Source organism: Leopardus geoffroyi, chromosome X (assembly GCF_018350155.1).
Source record: "Leopardus geoffroyi isolate Oge1 chromosome X, O.geoffroyi_Oge1_pat1.0, whole genome shotgun sequence".
NCBI lineage: Eukaryota > Metazoa > Chordata > Mammalia > Carnivora > Felidae > Leopardus > Leopardus geoffroyi.
This window is the reverse complement of record NC_059343.1, coordinates 59,601,198-59,615,063: the sequence shown is the minus strand read 5'-3', so window position 1 is coordinate 59,615,063 and position 13,866 is coordinate 59,601,198. Positions and strand designations below refer to the sequence as shown.

The 13,866-nt window shown below is 37.2% G+C and overlaps 1 protein-coding gene across 6 annotated transcripts in view; it reads left to right on the top strand.

Moving 5' to 3' along the window:
• Positions 1 to 13,866, top strand: part of PHKA1 (phosphorylase kinase regulatory subunit alpha 1) — a 175,147-nt gene that overhangs the window by 5,154 nt on the left and 156,127 nt on the right. For all 6 annotated transcript variants that reach the window (XM_045472339.1, XM_045472342.1, XM_045472341.1 and 3 more), the window contains exons 3-4: positions 5,520 to 5,567; positions 7,379 to 7,547. In XM_045472339.1, the coding sequence (XP_045328295.1) occupies positions 5,520 to 5,567; positions 7,379 to 7,547 (217 nt within the window). The remainder of the gene's footprint in view (positions 1 to 5,519; positions 5,568 to 7,378; positions 7,548 to 13,866) is intronic.

Here is a 13,866-nt window from a genome sequence, read left to right as displayed (position 1 = left end):
GAGCCTTTGATGCACTTATGTGCGTTTCAAATGTAAGATGAGGGTGAGGTTTACAGCTTTTCCAGAATTTCTTGGACTAGTGTTCTATAAAACAGCATTTGAAAAGTGCTGCCATTAGGGTGATTTCTGACTTGCCCTTTTACCTTTTGATACATGCAGACCAAAGCCTGTTGATTCATGTAATTTTTTTAATCCATCTCTTCCTTTCTATTCCCCTCTGCCTCAACCATAGTCTAAACCTTGATCACAACACTGTTGTGAAAAACACATTTTAATTATATCGTTTGCATTCTCAGCAATGTTTCTGTGGCTTATTTCCTGACAAGTAAAATCCAGATGTTTTTGATTAATAGCCAAGACTCTAGGGCTTGGTCCTAGCCTGCTTTTTCAAAATTGTAAGATTTGGGGGCCCTGTATTATCTACTCCCAGTTCTAACCAGATTGGTATCTTCCTTATTCTTCTAAAAATAATCCCTTAATAAAAATACCTGACATTTGTGTAAATACTTTTTATTGTACTGTGTACTTCCCCATAATTATTAGTATTTTATTCTCACAACACCCTGTGAATTAGGTATTATCTTCCTCAATTTATGTGAAGGGATTGAAGCTTAGAGATGAAGCTGGAATTTGGTGGTGCTGTGAATACAACCTGGATCTTATAACTTCAGATTAAGTCTTTGAATTTTTCCTCCATGGAAGCCATGGACAGTCTCACCTCCAAATCTTTTTACAAATTGTTTCTTCCAAAAACAAAACAAAACAAAACAAAAACAAATTGTTTCTTCCACTCACGATACCCGTTCTCTTCCAATCTGAACTAATACTCTCCATTCAAGCCCAGCACCAGTCTCACTTTTTCTGTGGTTTCTGTCCTCATAAGACCACTCAGTTGTATAGTGATCACTTCTTTCTCAGGGCTACTTTCTTGGAACTTCTAGATCACTTATGGTCTGTACTACTCAGCATGTTCACTTTTTCATTTAGCAGACTTTGTGTAATTGTCACGTGCCAGGCCCTGTACTAGATATAAATAAACAAAATGGGACAAAATGTTTATATTTAGCTCTCAACTTCTTATTTAAAAATTTTTTAATTTATAGAAAAGTTATAAGAAATAGTAAAATGAGCAGATTTGCATGTACTCTTTATCTAGATTCACTATATTGTTAACATTTTGTCTTATTTACATCCTCCCTTTCTCAAAATGCATGCGTGCATGCACACACATACACACACCCACAATTTTTTTGATGAGCCATTTGGGAATTACTTGCAAACATGGAATATATATTTTTAAAAATAAAGCCTACTCAATCCACTGACTTAAAGGTTTATTTCCAAACCTGGTCTCTGTCCCATTTTCTTAAAGAGTTTATAGTCTAATGAGGGATACAGATATATAAACAAATAAATAATACATTAGGACAGATACTGTAGGTACTATATAGGAGATACAGTACAAAGTTCTGTGGGACAGAGGTGGGAATGTCTTGTCTTTACCTCGACAAAGCAAGGAAGGAGTCATAGAAAATTTAGATTTTAAGGGATAACTAGGAGTTGTTAGGTAGACTATGTAGTTTAGGGTTTTTTTTTTTAACGTATGTGCTCTGTATCCCTTATCTTTATGTTCCACAAAGCCTGATAGAGTGTTTTGCATATTTTACATGCCCAACAAACATCTGATTGTACATATACCTGAAGAGAAAGAGATTAATACTTAATGTAGAAGTGGTTGTACATAGTTATATGTCCTTATATAGTCAGTTTACAAATACAGTAAAACCTTGGTTTGCAAATATAATTTGTTCCAGAAACATGCTTGTAATCCAAAGCACTTGTATATCAAAGCAAATTTCCCTATAAGAAATAATGAAAACTCAGATAATTCATTCCACAACCCAAAAATATTTACATAAAAATGATTACAATACTGTAATATAATACAAAATAATAAAGAAAATGCAAAATATAAAGAAAAATAAATAAATTAGGGGCGCCTGGGTGGCTCAGTCAGTTAAGCATCCGGTTTCGACTCAGGTTACAATCTCGTTGTTTGTGAATTTAACCCCGCATCAGGTTCCACACTGACATTGCAAAGCCTGCTTGGGATTCTTTCTCTCTCTCTCTCCCGCTCTCTCTCTCTCTCTGCCCCTCCCCAACTTGCACGTGTGTGCTCACTCTCGCTCCCTCATAAATAAATAAATAAATAAATAAATAAATAAATAAACAAACAAACAAACAAACTAACTAAAAGAAAAAGAAACAAATTAACCTGCACTTATCTTTGAAAACCTTTGTGGCTGGTGTGAGGGAGACGAGAGAGGAGGGTTATTATGTAGGATGACTTCCACTATCACTAACAGAATCACTGCTATCTCTTGGCTCAATGGAATCTTTTTCTTTTTGTGCAACTTCCAACAAGTAACCTATCCAATGACACTTGCTTTTGTGTCCTTTTGAGGATTTCACAGAAATGTGACATTGCATTGATGATCATCTACAATCCCAGAGTGAGCAAGAGAGAGAGGGAGAAAGAAAAGAACCATTGGCTCAGTTGTGATCATGTGACATTTGGCATCATGTACTACTCATATTGCAAGACATCACTCGTTTATCAAGATAAAATTTGTTAGGGATGTTTGTTCATCTTTGCGGAACACTCGCAGAACAAGTTACTCAGAATCCAAGGCTTTACTGTATGTAGATCCATGTCCTCAAAAAGAGTAGGTAAGAAGAGGGTGTCATTTGATGTGGTTAGAAGCTCCAGTGTATGAATAAACATGTCTAAATAATGCTAACTACAGCAATGAAACAGAAAATGGCCAGTTTGGAGGAATACAAAGTACAAATACCTCCCCTCATTCCTACCTGCCCATACTTTCTATTAATTGTATCCTGGCTTGGAAGTTGGAATTTGAGGACAGAAATGGCAGACAATGGCCATTGCAGGAGGCCAAAAGTGGAATCAGGAATTCTCCACTGGGTCCATGATTCCCAGGTTTGCTGTTTAAGTTAAAGAAAATGTAGACAGCAGTAGCAAGGCTTTTTGATGGCCAAGAAAGTTGAAAGAATGTGATAGAAACCTGTGAGGATGCAGTGACATGTAGAAGATAGTTCAGATGCTTTCTGTAACAGGGTATATTAAAAGGATGATCTCTTTCATTAGGGTCAAAGTAATGATAGAGATTTTCTTATAGGGGTTGCAGTCAGTTTCATTATTTTATGATAAATGCTTCATACTTTAAAAGGTGAGGAGATTTGGTGCGCCTGGGTGGTTCAGTCAGTTAAACGTCTGACTTAATTTCAGTTCAGGTCATGATTTCACGATCATGAGATTGAGCTTCTCATCGGGTTCTGTGCTGAGCGTGGAGCCTGCTTGGGATTCTCTCTCTCCCTCTCTTTCTATCTCTCTCCCCCTCTCTTTCTATCTCTCTCCCCTCCCCTGCCCTCAAAATAAATAAATAAATAGATAGATAGATAGATAGATAGAAGTAAATTAAAATAAGAGGTGATGAGATCATATACTGCCTGACTACACATGCACATATATATATATATATATACATATATATATATATATATATCTGTGCGTGTGTGTATATATATGTGTGTGTGTGTGTATACACATATATATGTATATATGCATGTATATGTATGTATGTATATGATTTCTTCCCTTGATGTGTAAGAGGCGGGCACCATTTATAGACAGCAATTAGTTAACAAAGGGAGCTCTCCCAAGGATACACTTTTTATTCTTTCTCAATAAAAGCCTGCATAAAGAGTTGGAGCATAACCGACTTAACAGGTACTTAATCCTTATCATGCCTATTGCTCATAGTCCCACTTCAGTGTTTTGAAGGAATAACAGAGTGATGTGGCTCCTAAGTAGATTTATTTTCAGAGGTGTCCTGAAGCCACCTCTGAGCTAGCGTATCCTGGAGTAACCTGGTTGTATTTCTTTTGGACTGTGAAACAGAAAGCTTAAATAAATGGAGAAGCTATATATTTGTGGGTCCATTTCTGGGTTGTCTAATCTATTCCATTGATCTGTGTGTCTGTTTTTGTGCCAGTACCATACTGCCTTGATGATTACAGCTTTGTAATACAGCTTGAATTCCGGAATTGTGATGCCTGCAGCTTTGGTTTTCATTTTCAACATGACTTTGGCTATTCAGGATATCTCTGGTTCCATACACATTTTAGGATTGTTTGTTCTAGCTCTGAAGAATGCTGGTGGTATTTTGACAGGGATTGTATTAAATCTATAGATGGCTTTGACTTTGAGTGGATGTAGACATTTTAACAACATTTGTTCTTCCAATCCATGAGCATGGAATGTTTTTCCATTTTTTGTGTGTCATCTTCAATGTCTTTCATAAGCTTTCTATAGTTTTCATTGTACAGATCTTTTACCTCTTTGGTTAGGTATGTTAACTAACTTGAATTTAAATTAAAAAAAATAAAAATGGGAAAAGAAATGGAGAAGCCGTTTGATGCTATGTTTTCCAAAACATTGCCTACCCATGCCACTGTTGATGGGCTCTTCTAGTGTCATGTAGTATAACTAGTATGGTATAGTATTACTCTACTATATTATAATGTAATACAATTATTATTACTATATTATGTTATACCAACCAGTACAGTATATAGTTGGTGACCAGAATTTTAGAATGTTATGATTGGAAAGCTAACTAATTTAGAAACTGCCAAGCCCAGGGGTACCTGGGTGGATCAGTCAGTTAAGCATCTGACCCTTGATGTCAGCTCAGGCTGTGATCTCACAGTTTGTGGGTTCAAGCCCCACATTGGGCTCCATGCTAACAGCATGGAGCCTGCTTGCAATTCTGTCTCCCTCTCTCTCTCTCTGTCCCTCCCCTGCTCACTATCTCTCTCCTAAAATAAATAAATAAACATTAAAAAAAGAAACTTACCAAGCCCCAGTAAGAGAAGGAGTGATGAATTGAGATCTAAGAATACTGTGGCTTTTTTTCCCCATGGAAAAGAGGTTGAGTTGCACTAACAGTTCCCCTTTATACTTACTCTGAATAAAGTTCATTTATTCTTTAGAGAAAATGTACAGATAAATATTTCTGTGAACTCCTGAAGGTAAGTCTGGGCTACTTTAGAAAAAATAAAAAGTGACGCCATTAGCTTTTCCAGGCCCTAGGAACTATTCTAAAATACCCTTATAGCTTTAGGAGTTCAGAGCTGACTTGCCTCTTTTCTCGGGGTGGAATGTCCTCTAATAGGATGGTTGGCTTGGTTTTACATAAGCCTGTTGGAGCTTGGATTCTTTTTTTGACTTGAGGGAGGCAGCAACTGCAGCTTTTGATTCCACTTTTAGCTGCAATTTAGCTCTTCTGTGTACCTATAAAGTAAATGCCATGTAAATAGGAGCCCAGGATAGGGTTACTCATTCTCAAAAGGTCATGTACCAACTGCAGTTGCTGAGTAAGTGTTCCTGCATCTAGGGATGTTTATAACAGTCTTGTTTCCATTTATTTCTACAGAGTGTAGTGAAGCTGATGAGGGGACTGCTCCACTGCATGATCCGACAGGTATGGCATTGGTACCAGCTCCCTCTTGAATAAAAGCGCATTGTAATAGTGTCTCTACCCTTTAGGTAATGTTTACAGCTTATGTTTTTTCAACTTCACCAACAGCGGACACTTAAGTTTAGAAAATTTGTAGAATCAAGGAAGGAACTATCACCCATGATCTCACTACCCAGTTACCACTAGCATGTTTCCTTTCAGTCTTTTTTCGCCCCCTCTACAAATGGCTCTTTAATATACTTCATCACTACTGTACATGCAATTCTGGACATTGAGTAAAGAGGACACAGGCTCTAAGCCCTCATTTGAAACCCTTGGGACCAGATAAATTTTAGAATTCAAACTTTTTCAGATTTTTAAGTCCAGTGCATGTGCTATATATTATGCTCTCAGCAGGGCCAGAATAGCACTGGATTATCAAAAACAGTAATCTCTCTGTAGGGGAGAATGCATTTCCACACTGAGTGGAACAAATTAAAACTACAAATAGCCCCATGTCAATCTGAGTCAGGTTTTGCCACTAAATGAATTTTGGTACAAAATTTAGAGGAAAAACCTTTTGTCAGTGTTGTAGATTTTAGGATTGGAGATAAGTGTCTAGGATTTATATCTCCTTACATTAATTTGCATTTTCTTGACCTTGAATGAAGTTGAGCGTCTTTTCTGGTGTAAATTGAAAATTTTCATTTCCTCTTTTAATTACTTGTTAGATCCTTTGCCTATTTTTCTTTTGGGCTGTCTCTTTCTTGACTACTTGAGTTCCTGTATATCATGGATATTAATGTTTTGTCACATATACTGCAAATATTTTTTAGCAGTCTGTGGTTTACCTTTTGCATTTATGATTTTTTTTCATTCGAAAGTATTTTACCAAAAAAAAAAGTGTTTTACATTTATCCTAGGAGATCTTTACACACCTTGCACACATTGAATTTAAACTGATTTTCTTGAGTCTAAGATTACATTTTATTAGAAGAAGCAAGCAAAGCCCAGATTAATAAAGTGACTATCCACAGGCACACAAGTCTAAAGTAGAAATAAAAAGAAGTCAATTCCACACTTCTGAACTTCTTTATTCGTGCTTTCTCTCCTGGGGTCTCATAGTCATCATTTCTCTTTTCCCCTTCTTTGCTACTTTTTTTTGTATTTTAGGTATTTGTATGTTCTACCTTACCAAATAGGTTTAAATTCACTAACTTCATGAACCATATTAAAAGTATAATAGTTACTGTCATATATCACATGCCCATATAATCAAATCTAAGTTTCAGGAACTAAGTCTTTCAGTTGTCCCTTGCACAGTGTTTCCTTTCTCACTTCTGGTTTCAGCTTTCTTTCATATGTTTTCTCTGTCACTCCATGTATCTCTCTGCCACTCTCTTCATTACTCCTTCAACATATATCCCTTTGTCTGAATTTCCTTCAAAATTCCTACCTCTGTTTTAGGAACTAATGCATCTTTTTATAATTTAATTATCTCTCATTAGGCTGTTTTCACTCAACCACTGGCATCTGAGTTTATGTCTACAATGTGGCAAAACAGCCATCTGAAAAGTAAAAGAGAGGTAATGAGCAGGAAATAGCTGGTTTTAACTGGTATTATTTTATAATTTAATTGCTTAAATTAAAAAAAAATGGCAACAGCAGACTTTCCTAGTTAAGTCACTGTCAGGAAAAAGAGGTAACAGCATATTTTAAATATTCACAGTTGCCTGAAAACCAAATGCACTGATAAATGTGAGAGTATGACAGAAGTATGGCATATGGGACAACTTTTCTGCATAGCCTTCTTTCACTGTTCTTGTTTTCTTCAGGTGGATAAAGTAGAATCCTTCAAATATAGTCAGAGTACCAGGGATAGCCTCCATGCCAAATACAATACCAAAACCTGTGCCACCGTAGTGGGTGATGACCAGTGGGGACACCTGCAACTGGATGCTACCTCTGTGTACCTGCTCTTCTTAGCACAAATGACTGCCTCAGGTCAGTACCAGGACAGAATTACCGGGAGCCGCTTGAGGTGGAGCACTGGCTCTGGCGCACGTGGCTTCTCCAAAGGTGTTTACCAGAAAACAACATAGCTGTTCACATTGCTCAAAGGTACACAGTGGAAAAATATAATTTTGCAGATTTTATACAGAGAAACAACTCTTTGAGATCTAGTTAGTATTCTTTTTCATTGAAAAACAATTCTGGGGAATTTTCTTAATTGAGAACCAGAAAATTTGGGGTAGATTTTTATTTTTATCCTCAGATGCCGTGAGATGGGAAAAAAGAGCTAGAGTTTATTGCTTTTTCTCATGCTATTCACTGACTAGCCTATAGTTAACATTAAATAAATTGAATCACCTACTTTATACTACTGTGTATGTATATATGATAAACAAGGCATCTATCTAAAGGCATCTAAATTATATTAAGGGAATTAACTTAGGAATCAGAATTCCAGTATTTATTTTTATTATTGAGTAATATACCCTTTTCAGATGGTTTTGTTATTAGCTTTAGATGCTTCACCTGAAAAAGGAAAATGTAAGAACCAACATAATTCCCTTTTATTTCTCCTAACTTGGTGAGGACAATGAATCTGATTATACTCTGTTTGTAAATTAAACAGGACCTTTCCCAGATCTTCCTGAGTAAGTAAATATACTCAGAATACCACATTTTGATATTCCAATTTCTTTATCTTCCTATCTAGGTATAGAACTCCTAAGTACGAAGGGCATTCAGGGTGAGAATTATCCCAGAATATACTTATTCTACTTTTCTTGCATAAATAAATATGTGGTGATGAAGCCTTCCTTTTCCCCCTCTAGAATGCACAGCCCAGAAGCTGAATTACCTTTTATTAGAATTATAACATGGCTACCCACATACTCCCATCTTTTGGAGAGGAGGTTCCTCCCTGAATAAATATAATTTTAGGTATTATTCATTTAAATAGAATGGCAGCTGTAACTTCATTTCTTTTTTTTTGGGGGGGGGGACAGAGAGAGACAGAGACAGAGCATGAACGGGGGAGGGGCAGAGAGAGAGGGAGGCACAGAATCGGAAACAGGCTCCAGGCTCTGAGCCATCAGCCCAGAGCCCGACGCGGGGCTCGAACTCACAGACCGCGAGATCGTGACCTGGCTGAAGTCGGACGCTTAACCGACTGCGCCACCCAGGCGCCCCTGTAACTTCATTTCTAATATTCTTTTAATACCAACTCTAGAGTATTTTTCTACAAAGCAAACTGTCTCAATATTTCTTATGGTTTTCTTTTTTTAATATTTTTAATGTTTATTATTTTTGAGAAAGAGAGAGACAAAGAGAAAGCAGGGGAGGGGCAGAGAGAGAGGAAGACACAGAATCAGAAGCAGGCTCCAGGCTCTGAGCTGTCAGCACAAAACCTGACATGGGACTCGAACTCACAAACTGCAAGATCATTACCTGAGCTGAAGTCAGCCACTCAACCTACTGAGCCACCCAGGCGCCCCATTTCTTATGTTTTTCAATTTGAGTCTAGAAAGGAAGGAGAAATATACTAAAGAGGCTTATAAGACATACTCATTTAACAAATATTTGTTGATTTCTGATTTAACGTGATTTTCAACTCAATAAACTGACTTTGATAGGTGCTTGGAAAAGATGGATATTATTTGATCAGGCCTTTACAGAACAAACAGGAGTAAGTAGAAATTTACAAGACAGAGAAGGAAAGGGAATAGCATGGCTACAACACAAAAGTTTGAAAGATAGCCGACCACCATGGTAAGACTAGTTATCTTCTATGGTTAGAATGTAAGATAGATCTAGAAAATTGCCAAAAGATGAGGCTAGAAAGTTGGAGCTAGCTGTTTAAGGGCGTGTGTACCATGCCAAATAGTTGGGAGTTTAGTCTATAGTCATTACAGAACCACTCAAGGTAAATAATCAAGAAAGTTTCAGATGATTCACTCCAGTAGCAGAAGGATAGATTGAATGGGGGAGAAAATTAAGATGGACGACTAGTTAGGAGGTTAGTGAAGTACTTGAGGCAAGAAGTGATGCAGAATATATGCAAGGCAATAGCCTTGAGGGTGAAAAGTATAGATGTGAGAGATAATCAATAGATAACGTATGAAAGCTCTTCATGGAAAATTTCCACCTTTCATGAAAGCAATTCTCTGCACATTTTTGAGTATATGAAAATCTCCACCTTGGTTAAAAGAGAGGCTTAGGCAGAAGCCGACACCTTTCTCCCCAGCAAAATAACTGTAAACTGTGAAAATAAATTTGAAAAAAAAAAGCCCAATCATTTATCACTGGAAATTGTCCTAAGGGCGTACAGCAAAGTGGAGAAACATTTATTCAAGGAAATCTAAATCTTGGTAAGAGCAGTGAGAGTGTGGCATTTAGACCACAACCTACTCCCTCCCTCGCCCCGAGCTCACCATGACAGAAACACTATTCAGCTTGGATGTGGCCAAGAATATAAGCCTTCCTCTTCCCCTAGCTCCCAGTTTAAGGCGATATCTCCCCAAGAGAGGTTGCCAGCATTTCTCATCCTTCTCACCTCTGTGTTACAGATGTTCTGGTCTAGCCAAGAATAACTAAGAGGTCTGAAACTCTGTTCCTATTCCAGTCCCACTTATGGAGCGAAAGCTTAAACCCAGGCAGAGCAGTCCAAGAATAATAGGCCTGGCCCACCTTGCTAGTAGCATGGAGGCAAAGGCAGGCCACAAGGACAGAAACCTCCGTAGTCCTTCCCAAGAAAACTGACTTTATTTGGAACTGACTGTGGGAAAGAAAGTTCAAGTCTAAGGGCACTCTCAAAAACAGTGGAGATTTTTGTTCTAAGAAATAAAGAGGATGCTGATAGCTCAATAAGACCAACAAACTAGCCTATAGACTAGAAGTTTTAGCAGAGAACCAGAGAGAAATAGCTGGAAAGAGTTATCCTAGGTTAAAACAAATGTCAAAGGCTGGCCTCAAAATCATGAAATGGGGCTTGAATATAATTGGCTGAGACTGTGAAGCAATTTATACCTCAAGGAATTATATGGTACAATAGAGCAGTTGGTGGAGGTTAACAGCTGGGTATGGAACCAACAGAGGCAGACACTTAATAGATCACAGAAGGCTAAAACAAAAACTGTGGTCTTCCTCAGATGACAGTGTGTATGCCCTAGGCTACATCCTCTGAGGAACAGCATCAGAGGCTGCATCTTGTGGGAAATCTAGATTTCATTGACATTGTCCAGCCAAGTCACTAAACAAATAAAAAGGAAACATAAAGAAGCCCCATGCAAGAGGGCATCAATTAATCTATAGAGTTTCTATAACACATTATCTACAATATCCAGTTTTCCACAAAAACATTATGACATATGGAAAGAAACAGGAAAGCCTAGTCAACACAGGAAAGAAAAGGTAACAGAAACTGCCTTTGAGAGGAAGCATATGCTGAATTTAGTAGACAAAGACTTCAAAGCAGTTACTATAAAAATGTCAAAAAATATAAAGGACACCAGGCTTAAAGAGGTAAAGAAAAATATGATGAAAGTATTTCAACAAATAGAGAATATCAATATGGAGATAAAAATGAACCAAATGGAAATTTTAGAGTTGAAAAGTATAGTAACTTAAATGAAAATTTCACTTGAGAGGCTCAACATATTTGAGCTGGCAAGAGAAAGAATCACCATACTTGAAGATAGATTAACAGAGATTATGCAATCTGAAGAATAGAAGAAGTAATAAAGAAAATGAATAGTACCCAAGAGCAATGTAGGACATAATTTAGAACACCAACTCGTGTAATGAGTATATTAGAAGGAGAGTAAGGGACAGAAAATATATTCAAAGACATAAAATAATGGCTGACTACATCGCAAATTCAATGAAAAACATTGATATGTATACATCAAAGAAGCTCAATGATAGGATAAACAGAAATCCACACCAAGAAACATCATAGTAAAAATTTTAAAAAACCAAATTTTTAACAGAACATCTTGAGAGCAATCTGAGAAAAATGACTTGTCATATACAAAGGAACCCAAATAAGGTTATGAGCTGACTTTTCTTCAGTAAAAAAAAAAATAAATAAATAAAAAATAAAAAATGGAGGCCCGGAGGAAGTGGAATGATGTAATCAAATGACTGACTGTCAATCAACAACCCTATATCCAGCAAAACTGTATTTCAGAAATGAAGTGAAATAAAGATATTATTGGATAAACAAAAACTGAGATTTTGTTGCTGGTAGACCTACCTTACAAGAAATACAAAAAGGAGTTCTTCATGTTGGAATCAGGTGACCCCAGACAGTAATTGGAATCCACACAAAAAACCAAACCAGTTGTGAAAGACAAATACCATATAATTTCACTCATATGTGGAACTTAAGAAACAATTTAATGAGGAAACAAGAGACAAAAAAAGCAGACTTTCTTTAAAAAGATTTTTTAAATTTTCTTTAAAAATTTTATTTTATTTTATTTATTAGAGAGAGAAAGAGAGGGAAGAGCAGAGAGGAGAGAGAGAATTTCAAGCAGGCTCTATACTGTCAGTGTAGAGCCCAATGTGGGGCATAATCTAATGAACCATGAGATCATGACCTGAACCAAACTCAAGAGTCAAACATTGAACCAACTGAGTCACCCAAGCACCCCTAAACTGACTCTTAAATACAGAGAACAAACTGGTAGTTTCCAGAGGGGAGGTTGGTTGTGTGTATGGCGGCGGGGGGGGGGGGGCAGGATGAACGAACTAGGTAAAGGGGATTAAGAGTACACTTAACTTGGAGCACCTCGCTGGCTCAGTAAGTACAGCATGTGACTCTTAATGTCAGGGTCATGAGTTGAAGCCCCACATTGGGACTAGAACTTACTTAAAAAAAAATAAGTACAAAATTAGGGGCACCTGGGTGGGTCAGTTGGTTGAGCGTCTACCTCTTGATCTTAGCTCAGGTCTTAATCTCAGGATCATGAGTTCAAGCTCTGCATTGGGCTCTGTGCTGGGCATGCAGCCTACTAAATTCATACATACATACATACATAACTTGATGAGCACTGAGAAATGTATAGGCTTGTTGAATCATGATATTGTATACCTGAAACTAATATAATACTGTATGTTAATATACTTGAATTTTTTCATGGAAAAAATAAAAATAAATCGAGAAAAACCAACCACTGGTAAAATAATTATAAAATACAATAAAATTACATGTTTCTTCTTTCTTAAATGATCTAAAAATCAATTGCATAAAACACTATAATTGTATTGTTGAGCCAATAGCACATAAAAGTGTAGTATATTTGATAATAACAGAATTAAGGAGGTGGGTGGGAGCAAAGCAATATTAAGGAAATAATACCAAATGGTAACTCAAATCCACAGGAACAAATGAAGACCACCAGAAATAGTAAATTACAAGATTAATATTACAAAATATAAATATATAATTTCCTCTCAGTTTCCTTAAAAGATATATAATTATACGGAGAGAGTAAAGAAAATGGGAGCTGAGTAGGAGGAAACTAGGCTTGTCTTTTCCCACAAACACAACTAGATAACTATCATATCATTCTAAATAGCCCAAAAATCGACCTGAAGACTGACAGAAAAAAAAATCTACAACTAAAGGGAAGGAAGAAGCCACATTGAAGAAGGTAGGAAGTACAGAGACGTACTTTAGGGGGAAAATGTATCATGGGTACTGTGGAGGGGAAAGACCTGTGGTTGCAGAGAAAGGAGAGAGAGAGAGAGAGAGAGAGAGAGAGAGAGAGAGAGAGAGAGAGAGAAGGGCACATGAGAATGCACAAGGAGAACATTTCCCCAAAAGCATCGGCTGGAAAAATAAGAAAGGCTGAATTTCCTGAGTTCTTGCAACCAGGGGGTCTTAAGGACTGGAGTTTTAAAGATCAGTGGGTTTGGCTGGGATGGAACCCTGAGGGTGCTGCCCTACTCCTGGAGAGAGGCAGGAAAACAACAGGTGGGGGGAGGGCAGGTGGTGTAGAAACAGTGATCTAAGGGGCACTTGGGGCACTTATTATTAAGGTGGCAGCATTCCCCAAATTGATCTATAGATTGAACATAATTCCTACCAAAAATCCCACTGTCTTTGCAGAAATTGACAAGCTTATCTTACAATGCATATGGAAATTCAAGGGACCCAGAATGGCCAAAACCATTTTGAGAAAGAACAAAGTTGGAGGTTTTGCACTTTCTAATTTCAAAACTTACTACAAAGCTCCAGTAATCAAAACTGTGTGGTACTGGCTTAAGGATAGATCTCTAGGGTAACAAAATACAATTGAGTCCAAAATAT